Here is a 19140-nt window from a genome sequence, read left to right as displayed (position 1 = left end):
TCCAATGTGTTGGTTACAAATTTTACTTCTGTTCAGGATATGTAACTTTTGTTTGTCTTAAAATAATTTAAGGCAAATTCTTTTTGATAACTTGTGTTTTCTTCAAAGGAAAGCTTATTTTTTTATCTGAGGCCTTTTCTGTTCTCTATTCTCGACATTATGCTCTTAGATCTTGATGGAAGATAAAAAGTGAAATTTAGCATTTTTTTCTTTCTAAATTCAAGGGCTGTATGGAGATTTATTGGCAAATAATCTTTCTATTGTAATCTTCCACTTATTATCTCTGTAGATTCTAAGCCTTTTTTTTTTTTTAGAATCTAAAGGGAAGTTTTGCCATGCTTTCTATGGCTTTGAGATCTCCAGTGGTGGAGAAAAGAATGTTCCATCTAATGACCAAACAGTTTATTTCTGGAGGGATACAAACATGAAATTTTGTTCACTGACGCCACTGGTTTTTTTAATCTACAAACCATTTAGACTCGGAAGGCTCAAATAAACACCTCACCACTTGTGGTTATTAAATCTTAGCTTTCCCATCATGTATGGGTGTACTTTATAAGCCAAACCAGACACTAGATTTTTTTTCAGAATTTTTTTTTGTTGTTGTTATATCCCATAAAGAAAGTATCAAACAGGACACAGATCCCGGAATTGTGAGCTTCAAGGCATGGCATTTGTAATTAGATTCAACAATACATTTACCCATTTTTCCTTATAGGAGAGTCGCATTGGGTTGATGATGACTGTGAGGAAATAAAGGCCGCAGAATGCCCTGCAGGGTAAGTGTATTTTATGACTATTTTGAAGTTTTATGTATTAGCTGATAAACTCTCACAGGAAATGAAAAGAGAAGTATTTAGAAACAATGTGGAACTGAAATTCTCTTATACAGGCAAACTTATGAGTACTTAGGAGTAATTCGTGAGTCGAAAGGTCGAAGGTAGGTCTTGAAATGGCGATAGTTTTCTTCCCCCCAGTTTTCTCCAGTCACCTCTGCACATATTGGGGTCTGAACAGCCCATATATTCCACCTCAGCTGAGGATTTTGAAAAATTGCATCTGAATATTCTGGCTAAGACTTTTTTTCAGTATTGTTTTTCCTGGAGTTCTTGTTTTGCCTATTTTGCAGGGAGTGGGGAATGAAAGAGGAAGTCCTGAGAACCTTTAAAACTATGTTATCCAATAAGTAATTATTACTTATTGATTACACACCTGTAATCCCAGCACTTGGGAGGCTGAGGCGGGCATATCATTTGAGGTCAGAAGTTTGAGACCAGCCTGGCCAACATGGTGACACCCCGCCTCTACTAAAAAAAAAATACAAAAAAAATTAGCCAGTGCTGGTAATCCCAGCTACTTGGGAGGCAGAGGCATGAGAATCGCTTGAACCCAGGAGGCAGAGGTTGCATTGAGCCCAGATTGTGCCACTGGACTCCAGCCTGGATGAAAGAGACCCCCTCTAAAAAAAAAAAAAAGGCATCCAAGGCAGTGGGACATCTGGCTTCTGAATGGGAACCTTTATAGCACCAGTGACCAAAGAGAGAATTAAATATGGGTGATGTTGAAAAAGGCAAGAGAATTTTTGTTCAGAAGTGTGCCCAGTTCCACACTGGGGAGGCAAACAGGTGGCTGGGTCAAATCTCCATGGTCTCTTTGTGGGGAAGACAGATCAGACCATTGGATTCTCTTATACAGAGGCCCATAAGAACAAAAGCATCTCCTGGGGAGAGGATACACTCATGGAGTATTTGGAGAATCCCAAGAAGCACATCCCCGGAACAAAAATGATCTTTGCAGACATGAAGAACAAGGCAGAAAGGGCAGCCTTGATAGCTCATCTCAAAAAAAGCTACCAATGAATAATAACAGGTCACTGTGTTATTTGTTACAAAACAGAAATGTTTCATGACTTCTTAATCTGTACCATAACTTAACAGATCTCATACACAAGAATTCAGATAATGAATGACTGACAGAGTATTTTTGTTGGGCAGTCTTGATTTAACCATGACTGGCTTGTGGTTAAATGGTTAAATGAATATGTTCGGTTATTTTATTTTATTTTATTTTTTTGAGATGGAGTTTCGCTCTTGTCGCCCAGGCTGGAGTGCAATGGTGCGATCTCAGCTCACTGCAACATCCGTCTCGCCTGTTCAAGTGATTCTCCTGCCTCAGCATCCCAAGTAGCTGGGATTACAGGTGCCCGCCACCACGCGCAGCTAATTTTTGTATTTGTAGTAGAGATGGGGGTTTCACCATGTTGCCAGGCTGGTCTTGAACTCCTGACCTCAGGTGATCAGCCCGCCTCGGACTCCCAAAGTGCTGGGATTATAAGCGTAAGCCACCACGCCCGGTGAAATTTTTTCTTGGAAATTATTGCTCCCATTATTGAGAATCACTAGGCGTAATGGCAACTCTGTGGTAATAATGTTTCTAAAAGCTTAATGTGTTACTGTTTAAGGTTTGTTCGCCCTCCATTAATCATCTTCTCCGTGGACGGCTTCCGTGCATCATACATGAAGAAAGGCAGCAAAGTCATGCCTAATATTGAAAAACTAAGTAAGTAATTTCCATACTCTGTGTTCTTATCTGTAATCTAGGATCTCCACACTAACCAGTGGGCTGTGGGCTTTGAGATCTATGGGCACGTAGTTTTAAATGTGTTTTATTATTTGAAATACAGAAGTGAAGTGAAGGTAACACGTGTCTGAGTGTTTATAAAATGGATTTTCTATAAGCAATTCCTGTTGGTTCTCTTGTTCTAATATTTGCAATTCTCTTTCCAGGGTCTTGTGGCACACACTCTCCCTACATGAGGCCGGTGTACCCAACTAAAACCTTTCCTAACTTATACACTTTGGCCACTGTAAGTATTTTTTCGAATGATACACATTCAAAGGGCTGATTTCATCCTGGAATGACTTTAAAGGGGAGACTTTACTTTTAAAACGTGTTCCTTAGTGTTCAAAGAAAATCTTTCTGTTTTCCATCTTAACTGGGTCATTTGTTCACAGCAAATGCCTTTTACAACTTTGTGGGTGATGGAACTTCATTCCAACTTTAAAGCTGAAAACTTTTTTCAGGTGCAGTTCCGTTTGAACACATACATTAAACTTCTCTCAAATACCAGAGGGTCTATTGTTTATTTTCTGAATTTGCAAATAAAAATGTTGACTTCAGGGCTATGTTTTAATTTTCAGGTACTTCAAATTCTACCACTCTTTCTTCTTTAAAACATAATTTATTTATATATTTTTATTGATTTGGGGAGCAATAGAATTTAGAAAGAAAGAAAAGTGTATTTAGAAATAGAAGCTTCTTTGGAGGCACATGTATACATTCCAAACTAAAGGTTAATTTATTGTAATGAAAATTATTGTCATCTTCTTAAATTACAGCAGAAAAAACCCCAATGTTAAATTTCTTATAATCATATTAAGTTTCTCAGATGGCTTATAATTTGTCCCATAGATATTATTCATGTTTGCTCAAACAGATACACAGTGAAGGTTATACATGTCTTATATAATTTTGGAAATTAAGTATCGCTATAAAACCTTCTATGCTAAGAAAATTCATACTAGAACTAATGTATGTGGATTATTGTATTGTTATTTTAACAATAAATTTGCTTTTACAAAAAGGGGCTATATCCAGAATCACATGGAATTGTTGGCAATTCAATGTATGATCCTGTATTTGATGCCACTTTTCATCTGCGAGGGCGAGAGAAATTTAATCATAGATGGTGGGGAGGTCAACCGGTAAGTTTTGCATTTATTGTGTGTCTCTGTGTTTGTGTGTTTATGTATTGAGACATTTCATCCCCAAATTTGTTAGATGTGGAAAAAATGCGTATAATTTCCTCATACTTGGCAATGTTTCTGTCTTTTGATACTTTTAATATACATACAAACATGAAATATGTGTATATATGCATTATATATATATCTGATATATGTATATATTATATATTTATGTATGTATACATACATATGTGCACATAGAATACACATGTATGTATACATATGTGTATGTGTCTCTGTGTGTATATATGCATGCATCTTTGAGAGGCTATGATTATAAAAGTGAGATGATATGAATGTCTTCCCTAGGATTATGGTGGTGACAATGGTGATGAGGTGAATTTCAGAACCATTTTGACAAAGAAATAGTCAGATCTCATTGATTTCCCAGATTTAGGCGTATAATAAAAAAGAGAAGTGTATGACTGTGACTTCCCCAATATGCTAGCCCTGATGCTATAATAACACAAACAGGGAAACTTGCTGGAAAAAAAGGGAACTCACTGAAATCCACAGTAAATTAATGAATTTTTAAATTTAATCTATTTTTTAAAAATCATGAAGTTAAATACAAAAAGCAGAATCCTACCTTGATACTGAAATAGCAAATTAATACTTTGAAAAGAAATCACCCTGTTTACTTCAGATCAAATGACTGGGCAGAAAATAAAAAGGGTTGTAGGTGGCTTTCTACCTAATGTTTTTCCTGTGACCGTGTGTATGGTTACGCAACTTGCTTTGGTCAGACATGAGCAAAGCAGCATAAAGCCACAGTTGTTGAATGTGCAGAGCTGGGCTGAAGTGTACAAGCTTCTGGCCAGAAGTATCAGAATCACCTAGGAACATAACCCAGGGCACACAGGCAATCAGAAACATGTAGAAGTAAGATGGTAAGTGGTTCCATCTCATGCCAATTCTGATTGGAGACAGTGGCTTCCTGCAGCACTGGTTAGAGAAGAGGGCTGTGAGAACTTTGTGCACTCAGCCGTGGCATGACTGGTGGGCAGTGTCTGCACACATCCATGTATCCACCATGCCTCAATGATCTTGTACGTGGAAATCTTTTGCTGCAATTTATGGACAAAATAAGGACTATAAATAGAAATTTTTTCTTAAGGTATCTCACTTTAAGAAAAGGTCATTTGTGATCAAAATATTTATATTGCATAATAGGTAAATCAGTATGCAAGGATAAATATGAGCTTTTTATTAAAAAAATAAACATTGAAAGACTTCTTGTACATCTGCAGGAAAGTTTCTTTATAATAGATGTTCTGATTCTGCTGTCTTTATTCAGGCTGGACTCCCAGAAGTCCATAATGGCCTAGGGTGTGATCATAGTGAAATTTGTTGACAGGGTGGATTTTTCAAAGTTTATGATAGGGGAATAATTTATGAGTACACAAAATGATTGAAATTAGAGCTCCATTAAGCTTTCGCTAGTGGGTCTTTTATATTAATTTGATTATGGAAGCAAACTTACCTGAAGAACCTTAAAGGATTAGAGATAAATAGTAATTTTATCAAATTGGATCACCTTACACCAAGTGTTGACATAAGGTTTGCTTTGGGTTAGGATGACTCAGAAGAAGATGAGGCCACATATTCATTAACTTCTGCAAAAGCAGAGCAGAGGAAATGCTGTTAACCTGCCCAATGAAGTGAAGTCTCTGTTTCAGCTCTGTTTACCTGTTTCCTCACTAACTCCCAAAGTTGACGCATCTGACCAAGTTTAGTACTCTCCTCATGCTGACCAAGATTTGTGGTGAAACTGACTAGTGTTTCCGTCATCTTGGGCAAGATGGCCACCATAAGAATTCCTAGGAGGGGCCGGGCGCGGTGGCTCATGTGCGATGGCTCAGCACTTTGGGAGGCTGAGGCGGGTGGATCACGAGGTCAGGAGTTTGAGACCAGCCTGGCCAACATAGTGAAACTCCATCTCTACTAAAAATACAAAAAATTAGCCAGGTGTGGTGGCAGGCACCTGTAATCCTAGCTACTCGGGAGGCTGAGGCAGGAAAATTGCTTGAAGCTGGAGGTGGAGGTTGCAGTGAGTTGAGATCACACCATTGCACTCCAGCCCGGGTGACAGTGCGAGACTCCATCTCAAAAAAAAAAACAAACAAAAAAAACAAACAAAAAAAGATTTCCCAGGAGCATAGTAACTACAATTTAAAAACACATTTTATTGAAATTTGGCATATTGGAAAAACATATAGACAAAGTATTGTTCTATTCTATTATACAGTAGGGTGTTCTATTATACAGTAGGGTGACTATAGCAAATAACAATGTAGTGTATTTAAGATGGAAAATTTTAAATGTTGTCACCAAAAAGAAATGATAAATGTTTAAAGTTATGGATATGGTAATTACCCTGATTTGATCATTATACAATGTACACATGCATTGAAACATCACACTGTATCCCATAAATATGCACAATTATTGTATGTCAGTTATAAATAAAAAGTAATTAAAAAGAAACTTTAGTCAAAATATAAGAATATAAGCAACTAAAAGTACTGTAAGAAAAAATTAATGAATATTCTACAAGCATTTATACCATCCTCTCAGAGGCTTCGTTTTAAAATCACCAGTGAAAAAAATTTATAAAAGTCTTATAAATTTTTATACATTTATAAGAGAAAATATTTATACAAATCTTAGACTGATAATTAAATTAAACTCAATTTATTTTTACTGAGGGACTAAACCATGCAAGACATTTAGCCAAATGGCATAGGGGTCAGATTACATGGTGAATAAAAGCCACTTCTTGTCCTAGCATAAACTCTAGTAGATGGGATGAGGCAATTGTACAATGGCCATTTGAAAATTTGAATCTAACTAGGCGTCTTCCGAAAATAATTTAATTTAGTCTTTTATAATCTAATTTAATCTTTTTTTTTAGCCTTGATATAGTCAATTAAAGTCTAGTCTGCTTTTAATTTGTTAATACTCAACATGCACTGCTAGAAGCAGTCGTTCGCTGTAGGACCCTGCATTTCTCATACGTAGTTTAATGGAGTTCCTTAAGTGGGTTGGTTTCTTTGGAAATTCTCTCTGCTACGGTCCTGCAATTTCTAATACAAAGATACTTCCATGGGGTTGTTCCCTGTTCTGTTTAAATCTGGATTCTCAGCAATGGGAGGAATGAATGGGATTCCTAGGAGTTGACTAAATGTGGAGATTTGAGAAACAAGTCTAATACCCCATCATGATCCAAGTCCCCTGAAGTCAGCATTTCTGGAGTAAGGTGTTTCAAAGAGAAGCAGATTATTATTTTTTAAAAATTTATTATTATTATTATTATTATATTTAATGAGACAAGGTCTTAGTATATTCGCCCAGGCTGGAGTGCAGTGGCATGATTTTGGCTCACTGCAGTCTCAGCCTCTCGGGCTCAAGCAACCCTCCCACCTCAGCCTCCTGAGCAGGTGGGACTATAGGCACACACTACCATGCCTGGCTAATTTTTGTATCTTTTGTAGAGACAACATTTCGCCTTGTTGCCCAGGATTGTCTCCAACTTCTGAGCTCAAGCAAGGTGCCTGCCTCAGCCTCTCAAAGTCTTGGGATTACAGGCGTGATCCCAACTGCAACTGTCCAGCAGATGCATTCTTATCACTTAAGTTGCTTGACCTAGAATTGCTCTCTGCCAGTATTGGTGATACAATGAGTTGGAACAGAAGCCATTTTAGTGAATGACTGCAGTGTAAAAATGCAAGAAATGTGTGTTTAAGACAGAGACAGCAAGGAGAAGAAGAATGACACAGAATAGGGGTGACTTTCCAGGCCAAGAGGGGTTGACTTGATGGAAAGTACAAGTCATTGCTAACCTCTTTTTATCTGTTTTATTGTCCTGATAAAGAGACAATATTTCTTTTCAGGAACATTTAACCTATTCTTTATTCTGTTGTTTCTTTTCCATATACTACCGCAGACCTGCAGTTTTTTCTCTTTGTACTGTATCCAAATGTACCTAGTTAGGGCGAGCTCTGCTAACCTGGCGCCTTTGCTTACCAGCCTCTTATTTTTCTTCCAAATTTCAGCTGAAGTGTCTGTCCCCAGGAGGCCTTCCTTCCCCCAGCATTTCCAGCTCTGGCTAAGCAAAGTGACTGTCCTTTGGGCTTTTATATTTTTACTATCACAAATTTGACAATCTCTTTTTATTTTTATTTTTTTTGAGACAGAGTTTTGCTCTGTCGCCCAGGCTGGAGGGCAGTGGCACAGTCTCGGCTCACAGCAACCTCCGCCTCCCGGGTTCAAGTGATTCTCGTACCTCTACCTCCTGGGTAGCTGGGATTACAGGCGTGTGCCACCATGCCCAGATAAAATTTTTTTGTATTTTTAGTAGAGTGGCATTTCACTATGTCAACCAGTCTGGTCTCGAACTCCTGACCTCAAGTGATCTGTCTGCCTTGGCCTCCCAAAGTGCTGGGATTACCGGTGTGAGCCACGGTGCCCGGCCTGACCACCTCCTTTTGAAGTTGGTTATTCACAGGTCTGCTTTACACTGCAGGTCCCATGCAGGTAGGGACTTGGTGTATTTCTGTTTCGAAGACCCAATCTAGAGCCTGGCTCCGCTATTGTGTTTTGGATGGAACTGTTCTTTGTTTCCTTCGGGGGCATATTTGGCCTGTGCTTCCCCTAGGGTAGGTGGCCTTAAGGACAGCACTCCATCTCAGCCTCGGCAGCTCCGGCCACATGCCAACAGCTTCCTCACTCACCTCCTTCTGGCCCTAATCACGTGGAAACCAGCTGCATTGGGCCCCAGTCTCTTCTGCTGCCTCCCCCAACTCCCACACCCTTAATTTGTTCTGATTCTCAGCGATTGATCTGCTGAAGCAAGTGCCCCACCGATCCCCTGGTCTCCTGGAATTCTGTTTATCCTAGCTCAATGCTTTCGAATGCAAAGGAATGATTTCCCTTCGAGGAACTGCTAGAAAGACTGCACTAGTAGTTTACGTTTTTTGAAAAAATGTTTTTGGCTAATATTTTTCTTTTTCCAAACTTCTCCTTTTCTCCCAAAGCTACATGCTGAATTTGAGAAAGTGTTGAATTTCATATTTAACCCACTTGGTTCCTGTGGAGGAAACCTTTTTGATTTCTAGTAAATAGCACATCACAAGATACAATGTCATTCCCATTTGTCCCCTTTTCACAAAGCAGCATCTAGGACACAAATGTTGAAAGCTGGGCCTCCAGATAAAGGAAAGCAATGTAGGGAGTTTTGGGATTAGAGGGAGAAAGCCCAAACCCAGTGTTTTCTTAAGCTTATTTTTTTAGTTGTATGATTTTTTTTCTTTTTTTTTTAAAGACAGAATCTCGCTCTGTCATCCAGGCTGGAGGGCAGTGGTGCGATCTCAGCTCACTACAACCTGTACCTCCTGGGTTTAAGCCATTCTCCTGCCTCAGCCTCCTGAGTAGCTGGGATTACAGGTGCCTATCACGATGCCTGGCTGGTTTTTGTATCTTTAGCAGAGATGGGTTTCACCATGTTGGCCAGGCTGGTCTCGAACTCCTGACCTCAGGTGATCCACCCTCTTCGGCCTCCCAAAGTGGTGGGATTATAGGCATGAGCCACCACACCTGGCCTGATTTTTTTTTTTAAACTACCCTCTGAAGAAATTTATATTGCATTCAAATTCAGAGAAATTTTGACACTTATATCTCTGAATTAACAAGGAACTGGGAAGCTTCTCTCTCTCTCTCTCTTTTTTATAACCTTATCGGCTTGTATTCACTTTTCTTCTTCTGGACCAATATTTTAGTGCCTTTTTTTCCCCCCTTTGGAAAATGTGCTTTTCATTTTAAGTATTTTATCTTTTTTGTTCAGTTTTTATACTTTTCTGATCATGCTCTCAATTTTCTTTTTGAAAATGTGGTCAACCTGACTTTTACCAAGAAACAGGCAGAATTTTTCTGCTTTTTGATTTTGTTTTTAGAAGAAATACAAATTTTACCTTCAAATTGCCTCCATAGTTTACACTGTATGCTTCTAAGACACTGCTTTTTAAAATTGGTTAGTTTTTTTTTCTGATTACAAGTAAGTTGATTGTCACTGTAAAATTGTTGGAAAGTACAGAAAAATATAAAGAACAAATGATCTTAATTTCGCCATCATAATAATTGTAACATACCCTGTCATTTTCACTCTGTGTGCTCCTTCCTTTTGACACTGCAAAGACCTCTTCCAGTGATCTTTTTTCCCTAAGGATTACTGAGTTAAATTAACTCTCAGAACTTCCTGTTGCCCTAATGATGCCAACATCAGCATGTATTCTACTGTATACTTTTTGAAAGTGCAGGGTCATTATTTGAGAAATTTGTATTAAAAGTGTGTTTTCCTTTAGGAAACTCCATATTAATCTTAAATTTCATAGATGCCAAGTATTGCCTAGTACAATCTTCTTGGAAATAGCAAGGCAGTACATCTAGGAAGTTGTTTGGATATTGGAATGTGCTAAGATTGTGTATAAGCAATTAAAATAAGTATGAAAATAGATCCCTTAATATAAGGAACTGGCCTCTTTGGGAACTGGCATGGTTTTATAGTGTGTCCAGCACTTCATTTGAGCTCATCTTCTTGCTGGTGGAGGTGCTGGAACAAGAATGAATGAAAGTCCAGGACACATTCTGAACCCTAGTTGGGCTGGGGTTCCTGGAGGATGCCAGAATTTGTCTTTAAAATAGAAAGAGCTTTGGACTAAATGGAGTGAAGGACTCTCAGAACAATCTGAGATTCTTATGTCTCCAAACATCCCAGGGAACCAAAAGTCTGGCCAAGAAGGTCTGGTCCCTCAGAGCCATGTGAACAGGATGAGGCCCCTACCTCTCCCAGGCTGATGAAATTCACCAGCAGCTCAGAACCCACAGACTGAAGAGTGCTCTGTACGTTCTCCTGCCCCATCCCTCATTTGCCAGCTACAGTAGCTGTTAGTTTGGGGCTGAGGATTTCTAGAGGCTCCAAGGGGTCTGGAACCCTTTTCGAGCTTTCCCAGGGCAGGTATCCCAGGTGATTTTGAAACAATGGTTAAGCTTCTGGATGTTCTCCACCTCCCAGTTACCCATTTCCTCAAAAAATAAGTTGTCACTCTTTAAGGATACTCTCAAAAGCTGGTGACAATGAAACCAGAAAAGGGGCTGGCTACAATTCCCAGATCATTTTTGTTTTGGTCTTAGGCAAACCACAATTCTCTCTCGTATTTGCTTCCATTCTCTTTCTTTAAGTGAGGGGGTTTCTTCTCATAGACTTCTGTTCAGTGGGACACTTGCCATCTTAGGCTGTTTTTAATATTACTAGAATAATTGGATTATTTATTTCCATTATTGCATAACAATAAATATGTAAATTTATCGAGTGTTTGCCAGATGTTAAGACACTGGTTTAAGGACTTTAAATGTATTAACTCATTAAAGCTTAGAATAATCCTATATGCTAGATAAGATTATTTACATTGTAAAGGAAACAGAAACACAAAGATATTAAGTAACTTGCCAAAGGACTACATGGCTGGTAAGTGACAGAAACAAGGCTTAAAATCCAAACTGTCTGGTTGCAGAGCCCAGGTTCTAAACTCCTATATCTTATGCCTCCCCAATAGTACACGGTGTAAAGAATATTTTAAAAACCTTAATGAAATGCTTGGTTCACTTAACTTATTCTAGGAACTTTCCTCTAAAATAACATTTACTAAAAGGCTAGGTAAAAGATTTAGGAAAAATCAAAATTAAAAATTAGCCTTTTCCCCCCTTCTCATTCATCTAGTTTAAACTAAAACAAGACAATCTGGGTTCCAAAATTCTGACATCTGGATGCCAAATTGGGGCACTCCTCTTTGAGGCTTTCAATAGTAAAGGAAACATATGGCCCACTCTTGGGTCCTTTGATGAGCAGAATTATGCTGCATAAGTTAATTGTTCAAAACAATGATCAGAAAAGACAGGTACAGAAGAGAGAGGCTTTTGAGATAAAATAAGATTTTAAAAAATATGTCACTAGAATCATAGCAGGAGCTTTTGAGAGCTTTTGCAGAGAATATATTGAATAACATTTGTGGAAATAATGATTCTGACTTCCAGATGTGAAAATAAATGGTTGCAAATAATGGAAAACTTATGTTGGGGTGTGAGTAGAGTATAAGATATCTGATCTAATGTATTTTAAAAACTTTTTCTTCTTTGACAAAAACACAGAACACATTTTAAGCCGCTTATATTTTCCTCATTAGCTATGGATTACAGCCACCAAGCAAGGGGTGAAAGCTGGAACATTCTTTTGGTCTGTGTAAGTTACCTTTATTTTGTCAATGTTTATAAAATGACAGCTATGATTCAATTTATAAAACATCAATTTAAGTTTTATTTTGTTTCAGTTAAATGTGAAAATATAGAACTTTTGAATATTTACTAAATCAAAATAACCTTCCAGGTGTTTTTTTTCCTGAGATCCTGCCTCTGTGCCTCATCCTACCTTCTCTTTGTCCTCCAGCTCTCCTTTTTTCCATCCTGTCTCTATTTTTTTTTTTTTTGAGATGGAGTCTTGCCCTGTCACCCAGGCTAGAGTGCAGTGGCGCAATCTTGGCTCACTGCAACCTCTGCCTCCCGGGTTCAAGTGATTCTCCTGCCTCAGCCTCCCAAGTGGCTGGAATTACAGGCACCTGCTACCACTCCCGGCTAATTTTTTGTATCTTTAGTAGAGACAGGGTTTCACCACGTTTGCCAGGCTGGTCTCAAACTCCTGACCTCGTGATCCGCCCGCCTCTGTCTCCCAAAGTGCTGGGATTACAGGCATGAGCCACCGTGCCCAGCCCCATCCTCTCTTAACAGAATGTAAGATGGTCTCTCCTCCTTCCGGATGTCCTTTAGATTTTTCTATTCCTGTTTGTAGGTTCTTGGTAACTTGCCATCTAGGACATGTATATTTCTCTTAGACTATTTATGGCAGTGGCTGTCGTTATCATTTTCTATAAATATATGACAACATATTATATTTATTTTGGTTCACAACTTAAAAATATCTAGATGGTCTCAGGCCTCTGGGGAGCCGAAGGAGTGGTCTAGAGATTGAAAATTCCAGACAGGAGACCAAGGGGAAGCCTCTATTTTCACCTCATTTTCCCACTGAACTCCAGGATTTTTCTAATAAGAAAATGGGGCTCCTTCCCATCCCTAAAGAAGTGATGAGGGGATAAGCAGTTAATGTTCATAAGCCTTAAGATGAATCTTACCTAATAAAAGTATCAACATGTTGATGATTTTTAAGGTTCCTTAGTAAGAAAAGGAATCTGTTTCAACTTTCACGGGGATTTTGTTCCCACTGAGATGTTCTTTCCATCTTTTTTTTTTTTTAAACCACCTAAAGCTGTTTCTGTATTTGCCTGTATGCCTAACAAAAATCTGACTATTCTATAATAGCAGTGTGCTGAGAGCCACTGCAGGCTCAAATTAATCCAGAACGGTACTGTCTATACTCTCTAAAATCAGAAATAAAAGTAGCTTTTTCAGATTTGAAGGGCTAAATTGAAATTGGGTTTGGTGATTTGAATCTAGCACACACTGTCCCTTTAAGAGATTTCTTTCTTTCTTTTTTTTTTTTTAAAGAGGTTTCTGAGCTGAGAAGTAAGTGTAGGTAGGTTGGAAATGATACTGCTTAATATAAACAGCATGTTGATTTACCAGTGTTATCCTATGTGTGACATTTCTTTAACTCTTGACTGTCATAGATGCTCATAGAAGTAATTTCTTCTGTTCTGTAACATATTTGCCTGGCAGAATGGAGAGGAGCCAACAACATAATTAATACTGAGTCCCCACCTTTGCCCCCCTGAAACTGCTGCAAAGCCTCATTGAAAAGGCCCAGTGTTCTGGTTTTGAATGGCAATTTTCTCCACCCATTTGAAATCACTTATAAGAAGGTGACTTTTGTATGCTCCAAAGATGTCTGTAGCTTTCATTTGCTTCTCAGACTATTATTTTATCTCTGTATCCTGAAAGTGACTTGGATTCATTTTTTCCCCTTTTCTTTGAAGTATTTTACAACTTTAAAAAAATAGGATCACACTTTCAGTTAGTTAAGAGAATATATATGTCAAGGAAATCTACACAGTGTATATTCTGAAAACTTAAAAAAATTTAGAACCTGATTCAAACCATAGACTTAGACTTTGAAGGCCATCTTTTTAACATGGTTCCGTACTGCAACCTAGAATTATTCTTGCCTTTTAAATGATAGTATTTCATTCTGAAATAATCTTCGGCTGATGCTCCATTCTTTTGTGCCAATTCATGTTCAAAGACAGTAATTCTCATTATGTATGATTGTTTACGTTGATTCTCATCCCAGCTTGGCTGCTTATTAGATTGGTGACCTTGGACTAGTGATTTAATCTCTCAACAAATCCATGTCCTCATCTTCAAATAAAAATTACAGTATCTTTGGCTGGGTATGGTGGCTCATGCCTGTAATCCCAGCACTTTGGGAGGCTGAGGTGGGCAGATCACCTGAGGTCAGGAGTTCGAGACCAGCCTATTCAACATGGAGAACCCTCATCTCTCCTAAAAAAAAAAAAAAAAAAAAAAAAAAAAAATTAGCTGGGCATGGGGACACATGTCTGTAATCCCAGCTACTTGGGAGGCTGAGGCAGGAGAATGGCTTGAACCTGGGAGGCAGAGGTTTCGGTGAGCTGAGATCATGCCATTGCACTCCAACCTGGGCAACAAGAGTGAAACTCTGTCTCAAAAAAAAAAATACACACACACACACACACGCACACACATATATGGTATCTTCATCATGGGATGTTGCAAAGATGCAATGAGGTAACATATTTAAAATGCTTATGGCCGGGCCTGGGGGCTCATGCCTGTAGTCTCAGCACTTTGGAAGGCAGGTGGATCGCTTGAGCACAGGAGTTTGAGACCAAGCTGGGCAACATGGCAAAACCCCATCTCTCCAAAATATACGAAAATTAGCCAGGCATGGTGGCACGTGCCTATAGTCCCAGCTACTTGGGAGACTGAGGTGGGAGGATCACCAAGCCCGAGGAGTTTGAGGCTGCAGTGAGCTGAGATGGCACCACTGCACCCCAGCCTGGGCAACAGAGTGAGATCCTGTCTCAAAAATAAAATAAAATAGGCCGGATGCGGTGGCTCAAGCCTGTAATCCCAGCACTTTGGGAGGCCAAGGTGGGTGGATCACAAGGTCAGGAGATCGAGACCATCCTGGCTAACACGGTGAAACCCCCTCTCTACTAAAAATACAAAAAATTAGCCAGGCATGGTGGTGGGCGCCTGTAATCCCAGCTACTCAGGAGGCTGAGGCAGGAGAATGGTGTGAACCCAGGAGGCGGAGCTTGCAGTGAGCCGAGACCATGCCACTGCACTCCAGCCTGGGCGACAGAGCGAGACTCCATCTCAAAAAATAAAAAATAAAATAAAATAAAACAACATAAAATGCTTATTAGGGTATTTGGTACACAGAGAACAACTAATAAATGGTATTTGTTTTCTTATTCACATTCTCTCTTTCAACATTGACTAGACAAGGGCTATATATGACTTAAGATAATTTGCTCTCCTTTACTAGTAAATACTTAACTTAGTCTTTTTTTTTTTTTTTGACCATTTCTAATATACTTGGTCTCATGACAAATTCTCCATCAATCAGTGGTGGTGAAGACAGCAACATGTACCCCATTTCTTTTTTTGCTCTTTCTTGGTCAGATTTATTTGTGCTGTCTGTGCATTATATTTGAATATTTGAAATGCTAATGGCTAAGGGCCATGTCCTTTTGGTCTCTGAGGTTATTTCATAAAGATAATCTAGAACTCCTAGGAAACAGAGACAACCTTGCCCAACTCCTCATTTAAGAGATTAGAGGCCGGGTGTGGTGGCTCATGCCTGTAATCCCAGCACTTTGGGAGGCTGAGGCGGGTGGATCACTTGAGGTCAGGAGTTCAAAACCAGCCTGGCCAACATGGTGAAACCCCGTCTCTACTAAAAATACAAAAATTAGCCAGGCGTGGTGGCAGGCACCTTTAATCCCAGCTACTTGGGAGGCTGAGGCAGGAGAATCGCTTGAACCGGGGAGGTGGAGGTTGCAGTGAGCCGAGATTGTGTCACTGCACTCCAGCCTAGGCGACAGAGCAAGACTCCATCTCAACAACAACAACAACAACAAAAAAAAAAAAAAAAAAAAAAAGAGAGAGATTGAGAGGTTAGAACACTAAGGCCTAGAGAGGTTAAATGTTGCACCTAAGGTCAGAGGTAGGATGGCTACTCAGACCTCCAGCGTCCTCATCTTATTCTCAACACAAACACAATCAGCCCCTGCCCAGAAAAGAATTATCACTTGCTTATCTTTCCCCCAAGAAAATGACGACCCCTCCATAGTAGTCTTTTTGGTAGGAATATCTTTATTTACGTTTACACAAATGCCTTAAACCCAATATGCCCTTAACAAATATTTTGTGAATGAATATATCGTCTCTGCAGACCTATACATTTAGTATATAACAATAAAAGCTAACATTTTTCTAAACCCTTTCTATGTGCCCAGCACTATTCTAAATGCTTTTCACTATTCTAAATGTATTCTCTTTTCACCTTTACTACAACTTTATGAGATAGGTACTGTTATTGTCCTTGTTTTCCAGAGGCATCAAAAGTTTAGATAACTTGCCAAGTCTTATCACCAGCATTTGTTGGAGTCAGGATACAAACCCAAGCACTCTGGCCTCATAGCTGGTGCTTTTAATTCCCTGTCTACCGTTGTTCAAGTACCCCATCCAACGAGGGCATTCAGGGGTGAGCATTCTGAGCTTGACACAGATTCTGTTAGTTTGTATTTTTCCATTAGTATTAAAAGTGGGTTCATTAGGGCCCATTTCTGTGGCTTAACACCAATTACGTAAAATAAAGCAGCTTTTAGGCAGGTAGTGAAATAAAGTAAAATGAAAAGGCTCTGGCATTCACTTTTTTTTTTTAAACAGGAAAGAATTCAAAGTATGCAATTATTTTGCTCAGATACAAAGGATTTCTAAAGCTGAAGAATTAAATTCCTTAAGTGATTAACCTGGCTTTGCTCTGCCTAGTTCTAATTCAATTATAGGATATAGTGATCAGGGTCACATTTATCCAATAACATTGGAATATGTTTAAATTTGGACTCATTTTATGGCACACATGATTTTCTGGTCTTGTGTGATAGTTCCAGAAAGAGAGGGTGCCTGGGGAATGACAAATCCCTGTGAGCTGGATGGTGATGGGGGAGGAAGAGAAACCACTTGATGAGAGCCCTGGCTTGAGGATTTATCCTTCTCCCAGCTCTCTCACTGCTCATGTCCACTGAGAGTAAAAGTTTAAATGGCTCACCAGTGTTCCACAATAATTTTTCCTGACCACATTTAAACTTGTGCTTTAGTTTGAATTCATCATGAACATGCCTCTAATGCCTGGTCTTGGATCGGGGAGTGAAAATGCATTTTGTGCTCCCTGTTGGGAAAGAGTGGGTGAATTTCCCCTGACTAAAGATAGCACTCAGCTTGTGAGCATCTGAATGTAACTCAGCCGGGGATGCAATACTGTCATGTTAGCTGCGAGGCCTTAGAGCCCTTAAAGCTAGTGCCAGACTTAGGGTAATTATATTTCAACAGAGGAAAGAGACTTAAAGACAAAAGTTATTGTGGATGAAGATTATACCCTTTTTGTCAGTCTCTTAATTATATGTGCCTATTCTTTTTTTTTTTTTTTTTTTGAGACAGAGTTTCACTCTTGTTGCCCAGGCTGTAGTGTAATGCTGTAATCTTGGTTCACTGCAACCTCTGCCTCCTGGATTCAAGCGATTCTCTTGCCTCAGCCTCCGAAGTAGCTGGGATTACAGGCATGTGCCACCATGCCTGGCTAATTTTGTATTTTTAGTAGTGACGGGGTTTTGCCATGCTGGTCAGGCTGGTCTCGAACTCCTGACCTCAGGTGATCTGCCTGCCTCGGCTTCCCAAAATGCTGGGATTATAGGCATGAGCCACTGCACCTGGCCTATTCTTGGTAGATTTTTACAGGGCTGGAAGAAAATGGCAAGAATACCTTCCCTAACCCATTATTTTATAGAGGAGGAACTTAAAGTTTCAGGTTAGATAGTGTTTCTAAAGTCATACCGTTATTTAGAGGCAGAATGATGACGAATTATGATCATTAATAAAAATATGTTTTTAAAGAACTTACTGTGTCTTAGGCACTGGACATGCCCTTTCCTTGTCTTGTCTCATTTCATCCTTACAACCAAGCTGTACAGTGTCCTTTGCTGTTAGCTTTATCTTACCGATGAGTAAACTGAGACCGAGTGGTCAAGAGAGGTCACACTGCCAGCAAGAGGCGGATTGGGGATGTAAGTACTGATCCCTTTATGGCCACAGCTAAAGGCTTGACAGAATAAATGACAGTGATTCTGAAACCAGGATCCTTTCTGCTTGTAGTGGAGTTTCTGATTAGCAAGACAAGTTCCTCATTCTGACTGTGAATCAGAGTTTCCAGTGTAGTCTTCTGTGGAAGAGGTTGAGCAACGTAATATGTTGCAAATGGAAATAGTAGTTTAAACGCTAATTCGAAAGAGGGCCCTTTACTACAAATGAAGTGAAAACAGATGGTGGTAAATAGAGAGCATTTGGCCTGGGTGCAAGAGCAAGCACTCATCAGGCTTGAGTTTGTGGAAATGAAACCTAACAACATGCTTTGCTTGCTTTTACCCTCCAGTGTCATCCCTCACGAGCGGAGAATATTAACCATATTGCAGTGGCTCACCCTGCCAGACAATGAGAGGTATTTATTTCTCTCTTTCTTCTTTCTTCAGTACATTTCTATCTTAGTTTAGAATTGCGTGAAACACTAGACTGTGGAATAGAAGCACAGCTAATGTTTGGAATTAAAAGTTTTGTGGTTCTTAGCCTTAAGTGTTACTTCCCTAAGAAGGATACAATAGACTTTGGTTATTGGGACCATTTAATTACTTGGATTACTGCAGCTATTAATTCTGTCCACTACAGCAGAGCTGAAGGAAGTTTCTGGCTTTGATAAATGAACCAGCAGCATCCCAAGGATTACAGAAGTATAAAGAGAGACGCTTCTCTGTAATGGAGTTAGTTGTTGTTTCAGGCTGCAGATTGCACAGCCCATGTGAATTACCGCCAGGCTCTGTTATCTTGAGGGTCAAGGATCTGAGTACAGGTTCAAGTTTTCTTTTGTGACTTTTGATTCCTGAAGGTGGTTCCAGACAGTTACCACAGATGTGGAGGTGGTCATAGAAGCAACAGAAAAAAAAAAAAGTTTTCC

At 39.3% G+C, this 19140-nt stretch overlaps 1 protein-coding gene across 16 annotated transcripts in view; it reads left to right on the top strand.

Moving 5' to 3' along the window:
- Positions 1–19140, top strand: part of ENPP2 (ectonucleotide pyrophosphatase/phosphodiesterase 2) — a 116660-nt gene that overhangs the window by 53729 nt on the left and 43791 nt on the right. For all 16 annotated transcript variants that reach the window (XM_055116882.2, XM_063606471.1, XM_063606466.1 and 13 more), the window contains exons 5-10: positions 719–779; positions 2462–2559; positions 2787–2866; positions 3645–3764; positions 12044–12099; positions 18565–18630. In XM_055116882.2, the coding sequence (XP_054972857.1) occupies positions 719–779; positions 2462–2559; positions 2787–2866; positions 3645–3764; positions 12044–12099; positions 18565–18630 (481 nt within the window). The remainder of the gene's footprint in view (positions 1–718; positions 780–2461; positions 2560–2786; positions 2867–3644; positions 3765–12043; positions 12100–18564; positions 18631–19140) is intronic.

Source organism: Pan paniscus, chromosome 7 (assembly GCF_029289425.2).
Source record: "Pan paniscus chromosome 7, NHGRI_mPanPan1-v2.0_pri, whole genome shotgun sequence".
NCBI classification, from domain to species: domain Eukaryota; kingdom Metazoa; phylum Chordata; class Mammalia; order Primates; family Hominidae; genus Pan; species Pan paniscus.
This window is presented reverse-complemented; position numbering and strand designations above follow the sequence as displayed.